We start from the raw sequence: 22152 nt of genomic DNA on the forward strand, positions 1-22152 counted from the left end.
TGTCAGTTGTGGGGGGTAGCTTAACTATATGCTGTAACTGCTCCTCCTCCATGACTGGATCTTTAGTAACAGAGGGGATAGATAGGAGTTTTTTTTTTCCGTAGAATCCCATGGATAGAGCCATCAATGAAACCTGTATAAAGACATCCTAAAAGCTTCTGTGTGTAGTTTGTGGAGGTTGCTGGTAACCACTTCCCTCTTAAAGGGATTGTCCTCAAATTTGATTTAAACCCCTATCCAAGTGGACAATCCCTCACAGATCATGTAAACAGGGGTAGTAACCTCAACCTACACAGAACATAGAGTGCAGATTTCGTTGTGTCACTGGGGGGCCCCAGGATACATATACAGGCGGTCCCCTACTTAAGGACACCCGACTTACAGACGACTCATAGTTACAGACGGACCCCTCTGCCCACTGTGACCTCTGGTGAAGCTCTCTGGAGGCTTTACTAAAGTCCCAGACTGCAATGTCCAGCTGTAAGGTGTCTGTAATGAAGCTTTATTGATAATCCTTGGTCCAATTACATAAAAAAAAAATTTAACTCCAATTGTCACTTGGGCAAAAAAAAATAAATTGTCTGGAGCTACAATGATAAAATATACAATTCCGACTTACATACAAATTCAACTTAAGAACAAACCTACAGAACCTATCTTGTACGTAACCCGGGGACTGCCTGTAATATATTACAACAGCTGCAGAACAGGACAAGCAGACGGCTGGATGGAGGAGCCCCCAATCTCCGCTTAGTGTTATGTGTATTAATTTTTCCTTCTATGACTTGTAGTTATCAGGAGACCACCAATCCTACTCCATAGAAATGGCTAAGGTCTTGGACTAACGTACAGTGTTCGTGGATCTAGTCATGATTATTACTTCTGGAAGGACATAACTATGCAGAGCGTGCGGTCTCCTTCCGCCATTCCTGTGGTCGCCCAATTGTCTATAAGATTAGACGCAGCCTGGGGCCAGGTGCCGAGCTCTCACCGCACCCTAATGTCCTGTAATAATCTAATTTAGTGTCATCACGGCAGAATTATTCATTGTACTGAACGCAGGCCGCGCACCCTGTTCTTGTGTACTGCACGGATTGTAAAAACGGGTTTAACCATCCGAGTACTCTATGCACGACTGCAGTAGAGACTCCAAAGGAGAGGCCTCTCCCCTGCTAGAGACTCAAGAGACCACTACATTCTCTTATCTGTCATCCATCTATTCAGGGGTTATAGTGGTAACTTTCTCCAAGTTTCGGAAAGTCACGTGACTTGGACCATCCATAAGGTAACGTAGCTTCTAGTGCACTGATTGTGGACCTTATAAGTTTGATAATAACTTCTAACTAACTAATTTTTGGACCAAAATTTAAATCTGAATCAGTCTGTTGCCCCCCATTTCTCTGCCCGTAACCAACTCTTCGGCCCTTTCTCCGGGCTCCAATGTTACCTCCGCCCTTGTTCAACCTTTATAAGTCCGATTTATGTTCCTCTGCAGTTTTTTATTTTTGGTGGGTATACACCCCACATATGTTTAGTGTTGGCTAGAACATATGACGCGGTAACTGGCACTGTGTGAATGCAGGCATATCAGACAGTGTAGCTGATTCGGTGGGTATGCACAGCCTGGCATTGCTTATCTGCCATCTGCTCCTGTGTGGTAAAGTACAATGATCTGTGATTTCTCTGAGCAGATATCATGCACACAGCAGCTCATATCTCCTGAGTATAAGGCTGATAACACAGCAATGTTTGGACGTCATATGCCTTGTAAAATCGGGCTCAGGACAGACGGCACCGCCATGTCTACATTCACTGCCAACCTATAAAAATACATTGTCATATTTACACAGACCCGCAGAGTAGAGAGGATCCTGTCCAAAAGTCATTTATACAATCTATGTACAGTGAATAGCTATACTTATCACAGTTATATTATGGTACAATGACTTCCCCTTTAAGTACAGCTGCTGTCTATGTGGCAGAGGAGACTTTGATCCCCCTCCAGAGTCTGACTACAGCTGTGCAGTAATGCATGGACCTGCATAGGGTCCCTTTAGTCCCTTTAAAGAGTGTCACCTCTTCTGAAATATGTTTTAGGGAACGGTCACAAGCTGCGCTTGCGCTGCGTTTCCAAGCATTGGGGGCCGTGCCTGGACCTGATCTCATTAGTGCTTCCAGTGAAATGTATGCAATTGTTTACCAATCGCATGCGTTTCACTGCAAATGTGTTCGGCTGAAGGCACATCCCGTTTCGCTTGTAAGCACAGCACGTGACCGTACCCTTATCAACACACATAGTTTTAACCACAACCCTGTACCTTCCCTGTGATGCATATTTATATGAAGTATTGTCTACGGTGCTGAACGCAGAGCTGAACTGGATTCAGTCCTTGAATCTATAGAGCACTGGTGGCGAACCTATGGCACGGGTGCCAGAGGTGGCACTCAGAGCCCTCTAAATGGGCACCCTTGCCATCACCCCAGGGCAGGGTTCGCCATTGTAGAAGGAAGCTACAATGATAATCCAAACTACTTCTCCTTCTTTCTACTGTTTGATGTCCTCAGGTGCTTATACAATTTAAACCTGTGAAAGAGCAGGGAGTAATAAGTTACTGCTTACATTGGCACTTTGCGAAAAATATGTGGGTTTTGGTTGTAGTTTGGGCACTCGGTGTCTAAAAGGTTTGCAACCACTGCTATAGAGAATGTTGATAATTTTTAAACCCCATGAAATATTGCAAATCTTATTGTGGCAATTGATTTCTGAGTCCATTCCGGTCGTCTTTGATCTGATACATGACCACCTTCTCCGTGAAAAAAAAAAGGCCTTGATCCAATTTGGTGGTTTTCAAGATGGCGGCCATGTTCCAAATAAAGCCTAAAAGATTGGCCTAACAGACCTTATTTGCAGGGGTATCGAATATGTGATTTTCACTTTTGTTTCTGAAATAAAAGGTCTCCTGGGACTTTTTACTACCATTCTATTTATAGAAGTGTAGGTGGCCTTGTATCAGACTATAGGTGCCTATAGGGATAAGTGGGACCTTCAGGAAAACAATGCCTACAGTGTCAGTCTTCAGGTTTAGGAACCTGCTCGAAAAATTAGTATAAAAACCGCATCCACAACGTCTTTTTCTCCAGTATAGAAATGTTTTGCCTCATGACTTTTGTGCATTTTCTTAATAACTTTGAGTTGCGCTTTTTTCCCTTAGTCCTCGCCTTTTATAAATTTGTTTGTCATGAAGAAAAGCGCTGATGTAATCGTTCCCTCTAAGTAGTCCATACGTCAATGTACCCAAGCCTGTGAGCGTATTGCGATTCCATTATAGTTGCACGCCATCTCCTCAGGGTCTCGGCGTCGGAGGCTCACCATAAGTCATACGTGTTTTACATATGTATAACTGTATGTATTATATAATCCCAGTAATGTGCCCCGCCATGTACCCCTGGGAATTTATTTTACATTTTCTGTCAGATACAGGTTGCACCCAACTGGGCCTCTATATTTATATGGTAGCGCCTGTCCTGTGTAAATACCAAAATTATGGTCTGACTTATTTGCCTCTAGTTCCTTACTAACAATGTCAGAAATTTCCTTCTGTTACTATGCTTTCCTTTTCGTTTTAAGGTTACAGGCCCTAAGTAGACTGCACTACTGAAAGATCCAGATGACAAGCCCAAAACATGGAGCGCTTGTGGGGAGTGAACTGTTTCTACAGCGATATTTGGTCTCCGATGTCGATGGAAAATTAAAACTACACATAGACTATTCTTCGAATATCAGATTAGTGGTGGTCCGACTCCTTACATGAGACCACTGCTGCCATTTTGTCTACATGCTTGCCATCATTTGAGTAATGACGTAATATCATATACACCATGGAAAACACAATTTTTGTAATCAGTTTTCATGAATGTCCCCAATTACCTAAAGTCACCGTAATTTCACTCAGGGTCTCACTTATTCATATTTGTCATGGGTACCATAAACTTCAACTGTGGCCTAGTAGGACACAGCAAAGCCTGCAGTAGTCGTAGGACCTGATATTGAGGACAGTGGGGGAGATTTATCATAAGTCTCTCAGAGCAGACCTGTTCTAGTTGCCCAAGGCAACCAATCAGAGCTCAGCTTTCATCTCCCCACAGCAGTTTATAAAATGAAAGCTGGGATCTGGTTGGTTTCCATGGGCAACTAGACCAGTTTTACCTCAGAAACGTGATGATAAATCTCCCCCAGTATCTTTTTTGACTACGACTCCCAGCAAGCTCTGATGGAGGTGTAGATTTTGTAGGCCGTAAATGAACCTTTTTGACAACCTAGATGTGACCGTAGACCTTGGTGTAACCAGGATATGGTTGTGTGAGGCTGAAATGATACCCACAGCAATAGATAATGTATTTAGGCTTACCGTGTTACGTGACACCTTCCTCACAGCTAATACAAGTCTAATGTATTACCAGTAAGATCCTCTTTCAGTTTCCCCTATAGATTTTTGTGGTGTACAGCTATGGGTATATTCAGTGAGTTTGTTAGTGCTAAAACCAATTCTAAGACATTATCAGGGGAAAGAAATTCGCTTGGTGTCGCTGTAGTCATTAACAGGTGCAATCGTGTTGAAAATGCCCCCTAAAACGTACAGGTTGTATATCCACACTTTGGGTGCGTTCAAGCATGGCATTTTGGGGATGTGTTTTGCATATGGATGAGATTTCTGTGGGGACCCTTTACAAGTTTTTTTTCCATATTTTTAAATACAATCTTCACCTGAATGTGTTGTTTTTTTTTGTTCCCTCTATAATTAATATAACTATGCTTATGTCTGCCAGGTTGTTTTGTTGTAGTTTTCGTAAGGCCATGTACACACATTGGGGGACATTTACTTACAGTGTCGGTGTCTGCATTGGCTTTGTTACCGACCTGCTCTCGGTAAGAAGACACACATTTAATATTGTGGAGCTGTGCAGAGACATTTCTGGCGCCGAGACTATTTTCTGTCCCTGGGACAAAATCTGTCCCGAGCACCAGAAATGTGTCCAACAGTCCCTGCTAGACCAGTTTTCTTTTGGTCTACTTTCCGTCAGTTTACACCGCCCAAAAAGGGCTGCGACACATAGTAATTGTGTCTGAGTTTCCACTCCGCCAAAGCCACGCCCCTTTTCGGAGAAGAGTCGGAGCAGACGGAAAAAGGCATTTTTTCTGTCCCCGACAGCTAATAAATAGGTCGGAGAGCAGAACATGTGGTGAGAGCGCCACAAAACTGGCGGAAACGCCATAGTAAATGTCCCCCATTGTGCTTCAGTTGGGTTTTGAATCAAAATTAAAGGGCAAACGTTTGCCGCTAGTTCCTGAACTGAAGCGTTTTAGGCCTAAACACATGCTGGAGTTGCCTTTCAGCAATACGCACATGGCCTAATCCTTTTCAGATGCTGGATGTTAGGGTGGTGTCGCACAATAGCGTTTTGATTTACACGTTGCGTTTGATTTACGTTTTGTAACGGAATCAAAACGCACCGGGGCTGATCGCATATGTGTTTGTATGCAAATGCACGCAATCGGCAATCCATGCCAGGTGTCTTGTGTTGTGTAAATGCAAGACACCTGGCACTGATTGCCTACAACGCGGACCACCCAGTACTCTTTGATTCCGTTACAAAGCGGAATAAAAACGGTAACGTGTGACACCACCCTTACAGTACTAGATATTATCCATGTGTAATGACAATGTAGGAATCCCCCATGTGTCCATCGCCGGAGCATGTAATCCATTCTTTTCGGATACAAGACGCGTGGAGGGGGTGTGGGGCTGTGAGTGGATGCAGTGTGACAGATGGGGCTGTATATGGATGGGGTGGCTGGTATGGTACACAGTGCTGTGCACTGAGCGATAACCTTCACTCTCACATCTTATATCTCCGTTATATGTTAATACTACATACATTGCTGCTAATAAAGCCATGTAATGGTGTCTGCTCTCACTAGATAATACTAACTCATCACATCTGTCATCACACGTGCCAGACATGTGCAGGCTAGACTAGGCTAAAAATTAAGAGTCCCTCTGAATACTTCCATTCATTTTCTTGGATAGCCATACCTTTACCTAATTTAAGTTAATGGCGTTCCTATGGATGGGAACAATTCTTTTTTGATTTTATTTTATTTTTTTTTATAATTTTGTTTTTACTGGTAGCCCGAATACAAGAAGGAAAAACAGAAACACAGTCCTTGTCACATTAATAATGGGAATCATTTTTAAACCTAATTTCCATCTACATGCTGTCCATATTTTCACGTCTGTGACAGGTTCTAACTGGTCTCTTGTTGCAATTAAGCTCCGATTTTTGGTTCGAGGAAACTGTGACCTATGTGAGCCAGAGCTTCATTGCAAAGCAGTGTAAAGACGCTGCTTCCGGGTCCCTGCTCTGGATCAATATATAAAAACAGAGCAATGGGCGAAGGACCTTATTTCACAGAAATGAAATATTCAAATTCCCATGGATAATCCCTTTAACATATACACCATGATCTTTCCTGGTAAATAAGTTGACAAAATGAATCCGCAATCCATGATTTCCCCAGCTGACTGATACGTAATACAGCTCTGATTTTACTCCTCTGACAATGGGTGAGGTGTCATGGTTCCCATATAGTGATTTGGATGGCTGGGTACAGACAACTACCCGTGTATAGGGCTTCCTGACTCGGAAAGAGAGAATGATCGGACAAGTTGGAATTCAACTCCCAAATCCTTTTGTTCCAGAGAGGAAAACCCTCTATCTATTCATTACACATGCACTCTCGGCCAAGCAGATCACATTCAGAAGAGATGTCTGCCCGAAAAATAATCCCACATCAGGGCATTGTTCATCTGTCCGAATGTGCATGGATATACAGCGCTTTGGGTCACATGACTGTATCCCGCACCTGGTGGCAGCATTGTGCCTATAGTTGAATATTGAGACAGAGCGCCACATGGTGCAGACTTCATACCGCCAAAGCCATAAGTGTACATTCGTCACAGCCCAGACTGATCACAGCGTCGGTGAGATGACCCCAGATAAGCCGCATGTTGTGCCTCCGCAGATAATATTTATCTTCTGTCAGCCTGGAAGTCATTTATAGTCCGGCAGTGCAAACATAACAAGAAAAGGTATTTATAAAGGAGCATATTTAAGGGGATATTGGATTTACTTAGTGTTATCCTTTCCCGCAATGTATATAGAGTCTGTATTATGGTATAGCGTGTTGTTATAACGTCTCCTATCTGATATGACTGGTTCAGGTGATGGATGGGATTGCTATTCGTGCCGTATACATTCTTTAACCCTATTGTTTCTAGTCCTCGTTGCAGATCGTTAATCCCTGGGTTCTCTGTTTCTGACTTTTGCAGCCTCTGCAGAAAAAGAAGCCATTAAGGGCACGTACACGAAAGTCATGGACACTTACGGCCTCCTGGGGGTTCTCCGGTTAAATCTTGGTAAGAAATACAGGACTTGGCTGAATAACTGTAGATGCTTTTGGGGAATCACTGCTGCGGGATATTTAATGTACATGCTGTATACTCTGTATATCTGTACATTACATGCATGTGTTTTGCACTTAAAATGACTGGCACACCCCTTTAAAGTTTTTCCCTCTTCACTGCATAGAGGATATCATCCAAACCAGTAGGACTCGGGTCAATCACAGGAACGGGGGTCTTGGACCCCTTTCAGAATAGAGCAACAGTCCATTATTCAGGGGTCAGTTGACAAAGATAACTCATCGCTTCTCTTTTTTCGACCACCAATAATGTCTGGACATGTGCAACCAGCCCCTCTATAATATAAGGGTGTAAGGGACCCCAACTCTAGTGAGCAATGGGACCCAGTGGATAATAGCTCCATGTTAGGATCCATATAACTTTATAGTTAACTTTTATAAAGCTCTTAAGGAATGGGTGGAGGGAATGCAATTCCGTACATTTTATTTGTCTTTTCATATCGCTTTTAGGGGAAACCATGTCCCATTACCTGGTGGTGGTCACCGGGTGCATGTCTGTAGGAAAGATTCAGGACTCTGAAGTTTTTCGGGTGACTTCCACCGAATTTATCTCCTTAAGAATGGATCCGACAGATGAAGATCGAATGTCTGAAGTCCGAAAGGTCCTGAATTCAGGCAGTTTCTATTTTGCCTGGTCGTCTACAGGTATCAGTCTAGATCTGAGCCTCAATGCTCATCGGAGTACCCAGGCACAAAGGACTGACAACCGCTTCTTCTGGTGAGTCTGGGGTGGGACCTCGCCAAATAAAAAAACATCTCAGGAAGTATTGTAGCAATGGGTTAATATAGCGTGATCTGAAGTGGCATTTGCCCCAGCTAATGAGGGGCACTGAGGCTGCCTATACATATCAGATGCTTGTTCAGCCTAAAGCCATTCCTTCTGTCCTACTGCACACATGCACACTTGGCTGAGAGACTCCTATGGCAATGGATTATCTTCTCTGAGATATGAAGGATCGGCATGTTGATAGGTAAATGCCTAATTCTGCTCTTTCTGACACTAGGTTTCAGACAGCCGGTTTGGCCAACGTTGGCCCAACTTCACAAGCCATTGTGCTTTGTCTAGATACGTAAAAGCTGTAGCAATGACAGATCTTGTCCAGGTCTCATCAGCTCTTTATCTCCTTCCAGTAAGGGCTGTCGGTGGATTTAGTACTGGTTCAACCAGTTTTTTTTTTTTTTTTGCTACCGCTGGTTAAATCCTACTGCGAGGAGAATCATAGACTCTATTAGTAAAGCCTGAGGCTCAGAAATTTATAGCACTGAGAATATGAGAGGCTGCAGGTTACATCCAGGGGGATATTTGTTATATTCGGTAATGGAATCTCAAATTGTCTTGACGTGGAATGGATACGCCAATTACATATAAAACCTTAAAGTCTGAACTAAGCTTAACCAAACAATAGAAATGAATAGTTCAGATGAAGAAAGAGGTGAAATGTCATTTTGTCCCCTTCACCTTCTTCTTGCTATAAGCCGTGTGTCTTAATTGACTCTTTCTCCCATAATGACAGCTGATAGATAAGGAGAAGCTGATGAAGATTCCAATGACTTGACTCCTTAAGGACAATGAAAGGTGGAGTTAATCTTATCCCCCTTTCATTTCTCCTCTCCTCCAGGAACCAGTCTCTGCACCTCCACCTGAAGCACTACGGGGTGAACTGTGACGACTGGCTGCTGCGCCTCATGTGCGGGGGCGTAGAGATTAGGACTATATATGCGGCACACAAACAAGCCAAGGCATGCATCATCTCCCGTCTCAGCTGTGAGCGCGCAGGGACCAGGTTTAATGTCCGTGGCACAAATGATAATGGCCAAGTGGCAAATTTTGTTGAGACTGAGCAGGTGAGGTGTCTCCTGGACATTGATTTCTTCATTCTGGAGGTAATAGAAGGGGGAATATCTCTGTATGCCATCAAGCAAACTAACATTTTTAGGATGCTCTGGATATATGTTGGTGCTAATAAAGTGCTGATCTTTGCAAATTGTTTTCATTTATCATATTTTCTGATTATAAGATGCATCCTAGATTAAACATAAAAAAAATACAGTTGCAAAATGAATAGACACACACAGCTCTGCCACATCCATTCACTCACACACACAACTCTGCCATATCCATCCATCCATTCACTCGCACACCGCTTTGCCACATCCATTCACTCACACATATACAGCTCTGTCACATCCATTCACTCACACATATACAGCTCTGTCACATCCATTCACTTACACACACAGCTCTGTCACATCCATTCACTCACACACACAGCTCTGTCACATCCATCTATCCATTCACTCGCGCACAATGAGCTCTGTCACGTCCATCCATTCACTCGCGCACAATGAGCTCTGTCACGTCCTTCCATTCACTTGCGCACACGCAGCTCTGTCACGTCCTTCCATTCACTCGCGCACACGCAGCTCTGTCACGTCCATTCATTCACTCGCGCACACGCAGCTCTGTCACGTCCATTCATTCACTCGCGCACACGCAGCTCTGTCACGTCCATTCATTCACTCGCGCACACGCAGCTCTGTCACGTCCATTCATTCACTCGCGCACACGCAGCTCTGTCACGTCCATTCATTCACTCGCGCACACGCAGCTCTGTCACGTCCATTCATTCACTCGCGCACACGCAGCTCTGTCACGTCCATTCATTCACTCGCGCACACGCAGCTCTGTCACGTCCATTCATTCACTCGCGCACACGCAGCTCTGTCACGTCCATTCATTCACTCGCGCACACGCAGCTCTGTCACGTCCATTCATTCACTCGCGCACACGCAGCTCTGTCACGTCCATTCATTCACTCGCGCACACGCAGCTCTGTCACGTCCATTCATTCACTCGCGCACACGCAGCTCTGTCACGTCCATTCACTCACACACACAACTCTGCCATATCCATCCATCCATTCACTCGCACACCGCTTTGCCACATCCATTCACTCACACATATACAGCTCTGTCACATCCATTCACTCACACATATACAGCTCTGTCACATCCATTCACTCACACATATACAGCTCTGTCACATCCATTCACTTACACACACAGCTCTGTCACATCCATTCACTCACACACACAGCTCTGTCACATCCATCTATCCATTCACTCGCGCACAATGAGCTCTGTCACGTCCATCCATTCACTCGCGCACAATGAGCTCTGTCACGTCCTTCCATTCACTCGCGCACACGCAGCTCTGTCACGTCCTTCCATTCACTCGCGCACACGCAGCTCTGTCACGTCCATTCATTCACTCGCGCACACGCAGCTCTGTCACGTCCATTCATTCACTCGCGCACACGCAGCTCTGTCACGTCCATTCATTCACTCGCGCACACGCAGCTCTGTCACGTCCATTCATTCACTCGCGCACACGCAGCTCTGTCACGTCCATTCATTCACTCGCGCACACGCAGCTCTGTCACGTCCATTCATTCACTTGCGCACACGCAGCACTGTCACGTCCATTCATTCACTCGCGCACACGCAGCTCTGTCACGTCCATTCATTCACTCGCGCACACGCAGCTCTGTCACGTCCATTCATTCACTCGCGCACACGCAGCTCTGTCACGTCCATTCATTCACTCGCGCACACGCAGCTCTGTCACGTCCATTCATTCACTCGCGCACACGCAGCTCTGTCACGTCCATTCATTCACTCGCGCACACGCAGCTCTGTCACGTCCATTCATTCACTCGCGCACACGCAGCTCTGTCACGTCCATTCATTCACTCGCGCACAATATGACACACCCCACAGACTCGGGTGGCAAATGATGTCACTAGATTGTTGCAACATTTGAAGGGTCACATGATTGTCTTACCGAGAAACTGATCCGGAAATACGGACCGCACATGGATGACACTTGTGGGGTATCTTTATTTTTCACGTTCCCATAGACTTCTGTTGGAAGACACAAACTGCAGAAACACTCAGGAATATACCTGCACAGAGGTTACTACAGACTCCACACAGATATGTAACAAAGATGTTCTTGTGCATGGGTCCATTGAAATGAATGTGCCTAGATCGGGTCAGAGCTGTTTAAGCAAATATTGAATATTTTCCAGGTTCTGGCTGATCGGCCTCTGTGTGTGCCTCTTGTTTGCTCATGGAGAGCTTTGCCTGCAATTTCTTAGTTTTAGTCAATGTGCTGACAGGCGTCTTGTTCCTCTGCAGGTGATATACCTGGATGACTGCGTGGCGTCATTTATACAAATCCGGGGCTCTGTGCCGCTGTTCTGGGAGCAGCCCGGTCTTCAGGTGAGTTATTATCCTGCACTGCATGGAAAGAAGTTTAACCCTTTATATACAAGTCAGCCACAGCTTTTGTATACAGAGACTGCACCAGCAGAATAGTGAGTGCAGCTCTGTAGTATAATACAGGATGTAACTCTGGATCAGTACAGGATAAGTAATGTCATGTATGTACACAGTGACTGCACCAGCAGCAGAATAGTGAGTGCAGCTCTGGAGTATAATACAGGATGTAACTCAGGATCAGTACAGGATAAGTAATGTCATGTATGTACACAGTGACTGCACCAGCAGCAGAATAGTGAGTGCAGCTCTGGGGTATAATACAGGATGTAACTCAGGATCAGTACAGGATAAGTAATGTCATGTATGTACCCAGTGACTGCACCAGCAGCAGAATAGTGAGTGCAGCTCTGGAGTATAATACAGGATGTAACTCAGGATCAGTACAGGATAAGTAATGTCATGTATGTACACATTGACTGCACCAGCAGAATAATGAGTGCAGCTCTGGAGTATAATACAGGATGTACCCCAGGATCAGTACAGGATAAGGAATACAATATATACATTATATTACAGTAGCTTTGTACATACTGAGCCCCCGATTGTCAATGATCTGATGGCTGGTGATCTTTGCGGGCTGTCAGATCTCTGATGTACTTTTCCATACTCTGGAGAGTCACTGACCTGGACTAGCTCCAGAATAAACATGGTCTTATCACAAAAGAAGTGTGAAAAGATGAGAACTGGGGAATAATACTCACCCCAAGTCCCCCAGCCAGTGATGTCTGACGTGACAAAAGGTTTTCTTCTTCCCCTGGACCCTGCTGACCATCTCCCTACCTGGAAATCCATCTATTCCATAAGAAAGTAACTTATTACATTATCCCTTATCCTTCAGGTTGGATCGCACCGTGTAAGGATGTCCAGGGGATTTGAGGCCAATGCGCCTGCGTTTGACAGGTAGGTGCTACAGTTCTGTGGTAGGTCCCACGTATCGGTGTCTTTTTAGTACATACAACACAAAGATACTTGAGGTTTATCGGAATTTATGCCACATAACCTTACAATACACAAGCACCATGAGAGATTTTGTTGTTTTTTCCCGACTTTTGTTATCTTAGGGCAGTGATGGGCAACTTTTTGAGCTTGGCGTGTCAAAATTCGCCAAAAAACAGAGCATAACTCGGGTGGTGTGTCACCTTGACAAAAAAAACATAATTTTGTAATATTTATAGTTTAAATAACAAATATGTATAGTATTTAACTTCTAGGGTACTTTAACCGTAGGTTGTCTGATTGATCCTACCATGTACTGCCATACTACAGTATACTACAGTATGGCAGTATATGGGGATTTTCCCAATTATCTATTACTATGTGCAAATCACACATTGTAATAGATCGGTTACAATCAGACAGGTGTGGAAATGCTTAGTAACCTGTGAACTTTCTGTCATGAAAGTTCACAGGTTATAGCGAGGGCACAGGCGCCGCTGTCTGCATCTCCCTCATGAGGAGCAAAATAATCGCAATATCTGGCTATTTGCAAGGCGTTGCGATTATTTCAGGGCTTGTACGTCACAAAACTGACACACAAGACCTGATGACTGTCTTCTATCATACAGTGCACTGACCTTACTCACTATATGATGGGAGTGGTTGTCCTCCCTGGTCCCTGCTGTGGAGATGGTCAGTGTAGAGGTGGCAGCTGCTGGGACATCACACAAGGCAGCAGCAATGTGGCCTCTGACTGTGCTGCCATCCTCCCCCCCACCACAACTATCAGGAGCTGCAGAAGAGTCTCCCTGGTTTACGGCCGGGTCACCTCTCCTGCTGTACCCCGTGCTGATACCTGTGCTGACTGGAGACACTAGGCACAGCTCACACATGGGGAGGGGCCGGCCCGGGGGAGGAGGAGGAGGGGGGAGTGCTGGAAGCTCAGTGCAATCTCTCAGCCTCCCGGCTACTGCACCTGGTCATGTAGGATGAAACTGAACTCTCAGGCAGCCGCGTGTCAGTGAAAATGGCTACGCGTGTCAGCACTGACACGCGTGTCATAGGTTAGCCATCACTGTCTTAGGGTCATATATTGAAAAGTTGTGCAACTTTCTTTTACAGTGTCCTCACACTGCAGTGCTCTGTGCATTGAGTTACTCTTATGTCCATCCTCACTGCTATGAGTAAAAGCTGTATCCTGTCTTCTGGTTGGATACTAAAGCGGTCACTGAGACAAGAGAGATTGCCAAGTATTTCAATGCAGGGATCAGAGGGCACAGCAGTGTGAGGACACCACCTGTTGCTCCTATAGTTACAACACAAAGTCATAGATGGCAACCACTATACTCCATCATGAATGCTAAATGGTGGTCAGGGGTCCCCATTCTGTTACTAATGGGGGGTACCTGTGCCTCCCCTCTGATCGGTGCCCATCATCTTCTTTCTTCATGTTAGTATCTTGGTGTCTTCCCTTCAGGCATTTCCAAACACTCAAGAGACTTTATGGCCGTCAGGTGGTTGTCAATCTTCTTGGCTCCAAGGAAGGAGAAGCGATGCTCAGCAAAGCCTTTCAGGTAAGGGGGCATCCCCTCCCCTCTCCCCCCTAGACAATGGGTTCCTACTAAAAGGGACTGGTTTATTCTCTTAACCTCCTTTCCGTCTCCTCCGCAGAGTCACTTGAAAGCATCGGAGCACGTGTCCGACATCCTGATGGTGAACTTTGACTACCACCAGATGGTCCGAGGAGGCAAAGCTGAGAAACTCCACACCATCCTGAAACCCAAATTGTCCAGTTTCCTGGAGGAGTGTGGCTTCTTCTACATGGATAAAGATGGCGTTCACAGGTCTGATGCCTCCTCATCGCTTGTCGAAAATACGTCCACATCCACGCACCCATACTCTTTATCTGACCTATCTGTCACCAGCTTTTACACCACGGAATTAACTGCCCCCTCAGTTAGGGGATAATATGTTACTTCCTAGAATTCCCCTTTTTATTTTAAATTGCACCCATTTACCTATAGAAAATCTCCTCCAAAGACATGTGTAAATGAGCTGAGAAAAGTCACTTTCAGCTTTAGATGAGTCACTTTTAGAGGCTGGAACGGAAGAGTCACTTCAGACTCTCCTTTCTCGAGTCTTACACCAAAAGCATATTTCTGAATAAAGATAAGAATCTCCTCTTTTACTTCACGTCAGAACCAGAGATACAGGCAGTTAATGAAGTAGGCTGGAACTGGATCTTTCTCTTTAGCTTGAGGAGGCTGGAGGGGGGCTTTACTTTATACACCCCTAGATAAGAAGCATGATTCTTGTATCTTATTAAAGATGAGAATCTTCTCTTTCAAACCACATCAGGTTCATTGTTGTGTGCGCTATCCAGAACCATTGCACCTGGTGCTATTTGAAAGAAGAGATTCTTATCTTTAAAGTGATACCAGATGCACGGTTTTGGTACTAAAGAGTCTAATCGAAGTGACTCTTCTGAACTCATTTACTTATGTCTTTGTTAACAGGTTTTGACCTAAAAGCATGCATGCTAGAATGGGTTTTCTACATTTCATAGGTTAAATAGGACAACAGACTTGAGGGGGCTGCTAGTTTAGGGCTTTAAAATTTACTGACGCGTTTATAAGGGCACATGTGAATAAAAGAGACTGATTTCCTGCTCCATTGCTCTGATCTCTCATAGTATCCATATGTGTATTTAGCCTCGTGCACAGTAGTTTAAGGAGAGGGGATTTTTTGCTTGCAAGGTCTCCCAGTAGGTTTTTCTTTTTGCTGGCCTGTTAAATTTTGTATAGGCCGTAGTCCACATCCTTCGTCATAAAGGCGGCACTAGTGTTACGCTTCCAGTCTTACTTCTGTTATGTCTACTATGGAACCACTATGAGCTCCGCAGATAATGGTGCAAAGTGCTTTGTTTTCTGCTTCCTTGTATAGAACACAGAGCGGCAGCATCAGAACCAACTGCTTGGACTGTCTGGACAGAACCAATAGCGTCCAAGCTTTCCTTGGACTTGAGGTAAGGCATCTACCTCCACTTCCTTTGTTGCTGGTGGGAGTTTTCAGAATTACAAATATAATAAGGAGAGAGCAGGGATCCTGCATCGGTGAACATGCTTGACCTGCCGCCCCATTCGGGGGGATGTAATCTGCCGTTCTGGGCAGTGGTCCCACCAGGCAGAACCCTTCTTAATAGCCAGTTATTTCACATCATGTTGCTTGGGGATAGCATAAAACTCCGGTTCTCAATAAAAATATAGAAGGAGCTACATGGGTAACTATTAGATGAGGGAAAGTGTTTTAGAGCATTCTAGAAATCTAGTGCAGCACGAGATGAGTCTAAAGAATTAAGTGGGAAGGTTTTTATTATGGGGGGATGCTACTGTTGAAGCAGAACCTTTTTGTTGGTTAAATTGGTAAACAAGTACGAAGGAGGAGATATAAGGTGGTGCTGATTTTTTTTTTTTTTATGGTGAGAGTACATTTTACGTAATTGTGGTTGGATAACCAGCACAGTGACTGGCATCAGCTTAATACTGACACAAAAACAAGCCTGGTTGCTACATTCTTAATTTTGGTAAATCGCCTTCCTTTCTGCTGCTCCATCTGCCTTTTCACAGAGTCTCAGACCAAGGCAATGTGACTGCAGCCACATCTACCCCCCTTTCTCTTCCCTGTGCCTTCTATTACAGGTGCCAGTCTCTATGGTGACTGTGAGGCACAGCAGGCAGGGAAAGGGGGTCTTCCGGCCATTTAAAGGGAATCTATCAGTTTAACTAACCCATGCTGTCTAAACACATTAAAAAATGTAGTTATACATTGAAAAATCTGATTATACAGCAGTACCACTATCCCTATACTGTTCCTTCCCATCCCTGTAAAGTTCCACTCTTTATAAAGTTTACTCACCACGCAAATGACCCAATTAGAGTCCAATCATCATCTTTTCTTTGAACGGAGTCCAGCATATTCATGTTGTTCCAGCTCAGCCGTGCTTCCTGATTGACAAGGAATGTGTTTTCTCTTGATCTACCTCAAGTGACACTGGCTGTGTGTGAATGACTTGCTGAAGAGAAAACGGCTCCCTTATTTTCCCCTCTCTCAGGAATTCTCTTCAGAGAGTCACACACAGCCAGCATCTCTCTTGTTCCCGAGGGAGGGTTGAATGAAGTAGCAGAACAGAGTCTCGACTGAAGAGAAGGTACACCCCTAGCTAAGCCGGAAGCTGTAGGCGCGGCTGAGCTACTAGAACTTTATGAACACTGTTGAATTTTTCAGGCATGGGAAGGAACAATATTAGGATAGTTGTACCGCTGTTTAATAGCAGTTTTTAAACATATGCTTAGTTTGGGTTAGCTTAACTGACTGGTTTCCTTTAATGAAGAAGATTGTAATATATCTCGTTATGGGAAAAATATAAAGTTTTAACTCTTTATGCGCCCTACTGACAAATCATCTGCTACATAGTCCAGGGTAATATCTGAGGGGTCAGATGTCCCCCTGTTATACAACAATCTGCAGGTCTGCGTCATGTTTTCCAGGATCTGAGTATTATGTAACCTACAGTAACAGGACGATGGGGAATTAGGAGTAATTGACTTTTACGCGTATATATATATTTCCGTGAGGAAGTGGTTAATTGAATGAGTCTCTTGGATGTAATATACATTAGATTATCCGGGCAGAATCCAGCGTCTGATTCACAGCCAAGATGTAATAAATCATTACTGTAATGTATACGGGATAATTCCCCCTCAAAGCTATTAAAATGATGCATCGCCGTATAATGGGGACCTGATAAGGTTAACCCCTTCATTGCTAGGCCGTTTCACCCTCATCTGCAGTGACTGATGTTTCTGTGCAGAATTAAAGGGGCGGTCTACTTTGGACAATCCTATCTTGTTGGAAGGATCCTTTGAGATACAGCAGAGAGCTACCAGGATTATAATCTGTTGGGAGGCTTGGCATTCAGTGTTAGCGCCGCCACAGGAGAAAGGAGGTATTACACAATGTCAATTCAGATCAATTGTCTGTGTAACACTAGACAATGACGTACAGACCACAGAAACAAAGCACAGATCGCTTGTTTGAGGCTCAAGAACAGAGGCTCGTTCAGAAAGTTGCACTGCAGTACCAGACACAACCCATAGACAAGGGTGGTGCTATCTCTACGGAGAAACTTGTAACCCCTCTTAAAAATGTAGATTCCTTAGTTTTGGTAGGTGAATAATTTTACATTTACATTTTTAATCTCTTCTTATTGTCCTCTCGTCTCAGATGCTCTTCAAGCAGCTTGAGGTCCTGGGTCTCGCAGAGAAGCCACAGCTGGTCACCCGCTTCCAGGAAGTTTTCCGCTCCATGTGGTCCACAAACGGAGACTCCATTAGTAAAATCTATGCGGGCACCGGAGCTCTGGAGGGAAAGGCCAAGGTGAGGGGGATCTGGTGAATGGCCCTGTCTGCTAATGCATTATAGATGTGCAGGCAGCTGTGTGCTGGATGGATGGATAGGGTATAGAGTACAGGATGGAGAGATGTAGATGGAGATGTGTATCTATCTGTGTGTGTGTGTGTATGTGTATATGTATGTATATATATATATGAGAGATAGAGATATCCTATCCACCCAGCACACATGAAACCTCATATAATATAGATATATAGAGATAGATAGATATATAATATGATGTTGTGTACTAGTGTTTATAGTGTATGTTATATTCACTAGTTTTGTTGTATACATTTGGCTATGCATGTGTCAATTTTTTCAGCATTGCATCACTTTACAGCACCTGCCTTCAAGGTTCCGTCTTCATTATATGTTCCATTATTGTCACTTTTATCCGCTATGATGTCTTTTCTTGGAGATCACAATTCCATAAAATAACAATCACAGAGAGATTTTCTGGTATTCTGCCCTTCTGGCTTATTGGCCTGATTATAAAAGTGTATTTTAGAAGGAAGGAGGCCATGGATAACACATACAAGAAGAATCTATGTAACTGATAACTAGGTACTGCTATCATAGTCCTGATAAACATCACACACAGTATCATCCCTGTCTGGTTGTGAGGATGACATGAACCTTTCACTCTCTCTATCGGTAACATCTGCCTGAATCCATTGCCCTTTTTTAGTCATGTGAATCTGAACACGTCGCAGGAATGTCTCCGGAGCTCTAAAAGCTCCACTTTAGGTGACAGACCCTAATATATCACTTTTTCTAAGCATTTAAAGGGGATGGGACAACGTTTTACTTGCTAGAAAGGCGTTGTGATGAAGAGCGGGTCACAAAGTGTTCCCCAAATCTGGGGCCCCCAGCAATCAGCGGTTATCTATACGACATCCAGTCGTCTTTATCCCTACAGCGCCATCACAGGAGATATGAAGTATTACATGGTGCCCTTTCTAATCATTAGGATACCTTAGTAATATAGAACAAAAGGAGGCTAAACAAAGAGCCCCCTACTTAAAGGGAACCTGTCAGCACATTTGCACATATACAGCCAGTGACGGGTTCCTATAGAGCGCTAATAACTGACTGACCCCCTTCTTTTAGCTAACAATTGTTTCGCTTACATCCCCATAAATCACCTTTTATCTTCTATCACCTGGCATCAGAGGGGGTGTGTCCTGCTCAGCCGGCCCCTCCCATCTACTCCTCCCCATGCCTTATGCCTCCTTACTGGTCACAGTTCATGTCATGTGACCAGAGTGACATCATCTCAGTTCCTTTAGCCTCATTATAATAGCAAACTGTATTCCATGCATGTATCTGATTTCATGAAGTCACAGCAGCCTCCATGGACTTCTACTCCTCTCCATCCTCAATGGAGGCTGCTGTGACTTTTTTTAATCACATGCATGGTGTACAGTTTGCTATTGTTAAAAGTCTGAGAGACCTGTGAAGTACATAATATTTCCTATATCTACATAGAACTTTATGTCTGTAGTTGAACATTAGCAGATGGTGCCTAAGTACAAGGAGGCAGAGCAGTGATTTGAAGAGACACAGAGCTGTCAGTCACAATAAAGGGGCGTGGCTCACTGTTAGCCTTAGAGAGAGAAGAGTCGCAGATTCCAGACATGAGTCAGAAAAGCTAATTTGCATATCAAAACCGTCTGTAATTAAGTTACAGTGCCCCACTGGCAGCTAATTTTAGGTGTTTTGGGGAGGGCTTGTAACCCTTTATCAGCAGGTATTGTTAGTCAGGGTGGTCAAAATTTGGTGACAGGTCTTCTTTACTTTAGAGAGGGATTTAGTGGGTGCTGATGACCGGCCCTGGACCGGTGATGATTGGTGGCATGGCTGAATATCTATATTGATTAAAAGAAATCTGCCATCAAAATCCATCCTGATAAACCAGGGACATTACTCATAGATCCGGGCACCGGGACTGTGGTAATCTTCTTATATTTGTTATCCATGGCCTCCTTCCTTCTAAAATCAACTTTGGAAATAATGAAGCAGAAAGGTTGGGGGGGGGATTGTTACCAGAGCCCTTACATGCTGCAGTTAGACTGTGAACTCCACCCCTCCTCACTTTGTGAGATTATAGCAGGCAGAGGGGAGGGTGAGATCTGCTCCTGCACAGTGTCACAGCCTATGAAGCTACATCACTGAAAGTCTCTGGTAACCCTTCAGGCTCTTTAGCTTCATTTTGAAAGTTGATTTTAGAAGGAAGGAGGCTATGTATAACAAATATAAGAGGATAACCACAGTCATGGTGCCTGGATCTAGGAGTAAGTGTCCCTGGTTTATAATGATGGATTTTGATGGCGGAATTTCTTAAATTGTGTCCTATGTATTAACCCTTAACGAATTAGGCTCTATACTGACCATTATTATTGGTAATCCTCTGTTTAGACTGTAATTGATTGTAAATATTCTCTCATTGGGTTCTGCTGTGAATGTAGGAAATAGGAAATTAAAAATGAAGCAGTTCTGCAGATAGTCCTGCTTACAAAGGACTGTCTGTTCTTTAGGCAGACCAATATGTAACCATGGTGACAGACTACAAAATCAACATGTTTGTAGTCTGGCCCTCCTACTCTTCTCCCTACTATTTCTTCCAAAGGTAGGTTGGCTAGAAATATGAGACGGATAAGACAACATAGCCCTGGATGTCTCAGGTTGTCCACATCTAGTTTTAAAGGTGCACATGCCCTTAAAGATCCATTGCTTTATTATAAATATTCACACGCTGCAGATTTGATGGTGACTTGGTGCCTAACGTGAGACCTGGAAGACTCCTGCTAACCATCCGTTGCCTCCTGCATGTCGCTACTAACATTCGTTTTTCTGCTTAACATATTAACTTCCTGCAGCCGTTATAACGATTTCTATGTAACCTTCTTCTTTTCTTCCCCGTATTGCAAAGTCCACATTCTCATAGTCTAACTTCTTGCCTGCTTCTCTCCTGCTCCCTCTCGGGTTCTTCTTCTCCCGATTCTTTAAATGATTGGTGAGTATTTCTGATGAGCGTTCTTGTAGTGTAAGATAAGATTTAGGTCTTGGGCAGTGTGTAAAGGATGACTTACCATCACTTACCATCCTCTGCTTGTACACGTGAAGGTCCTCCTTACCTTCCTAAATGGTTGGACACTTGGTAAACTTCTACCTTTTTAATACTTTATGAGGATGTTGTCCTGAGCTCCCCCTATAGGTGGCTTATGGCAGATTAAATTTTTCCCTTTATGGCGAAACTATCATTGTTTTTTGCCATTATTTTTTTTTTTTGCTTGTTTTATTTAAAGTATTAAAATTGGGTGCAGAATTTGGTAAAATAAACTATTCACTTGCAGCACGGGCTTTATATAATGTACATTGATGGCATCAAGGAGGTTGAGCTACTCCTCTGAAGATGTTGGTACACCAAAACGGTCCAATATGGCTTGATTGATGTGCATCTCACGCCCATGTTGAAAACTTTTTCTGGCAGCTTCCAGCATTTGCACATGTGAGCAGCCTAATGTAATGCGCGCACAGCTCGGCTACATCCGTTTGTCCGCGCGCACAGCTCGGCTACATCCGTTTGTCCGCGCGCACAGCTCGGCTACATCCATTTGTCCTCGCGCACAGCTCGGCTACATCCATTTGTCCTCGCGCACAGCTCGGCTACATCCATTTGTCCTCGCGCACAGCTCGGCTACATCCATAGCACTTTTTCTTACCTTTCTTCAAACTTATTCTCTGGCCCCATCCCCTAGCAGCATAAAGGGTATAAGGAACACGTATAAGGAACTGTTCTCTTATAGGTTAGGTGAAACACTTTGTCAGCGCTTTACCTGATCTCCAGGGGTCAAGGAGGGTCTGGTGGTGCT

At 44.2% G+C, this 22152-nt stretch overlaps 1 protein-coding gene across 8 annotated transcripts in view; it reads left to right on the plus strand.

Moving 5' to 3' along the window:
- SYNJ1 (synaptojanin 1) overlaps positions 1-22152 on the plus strand; it is a 59119-nt gene that overhangs the window by 7560 nt on the left and 29407 nt on the right. For all 8 annotated transcript variants that reach the window (XM_072138622.1, XM_072138626.1, XM_072138627.1 and 5 more), the window contains exons 3-11: positions 7392-7478; positions 7994-8261; positions 9163-9388; positions 11744-11827; positions 12726-12787; positions 14301-14397; positions 14495-14667; positions 15767-15848; positions 18107-18259. In XM_072138622.1, the coding sequence (XP_071994723.1) occupies positions 7392-7478; positions 7994-8261; positions 9163-9388; positions 11744-11827; positions 12726-12787; positions 14301-14397; positions 14495-14667; positions 15767-15848; positions 18107-18259 (1232 nt within the window). The remainder of the gene's footprint in view (positions 1-7391; positions 7479-7993; positions 8262-9162; positions 9389-11743; positions 11828-12725; positions 12788-14300; positions 14398-14494; positions 14668-15766; positions 15849-18106; positions 18260-22152) is intronic.

Source organism: Engystomops pustulosus, chromosome 2 (genome assembly GCF_040894005.1).
Source record: "Engystomops pustulosus chromosome 2, aEngPut4.maternal, whole genome shotgun sequence".
Lineage (NCBI taxonomy): Eukaryota > Metazoa > Chordata > Amphibia > Anura > Leptodactylidae > Engystomops > Engystomops pustulosus.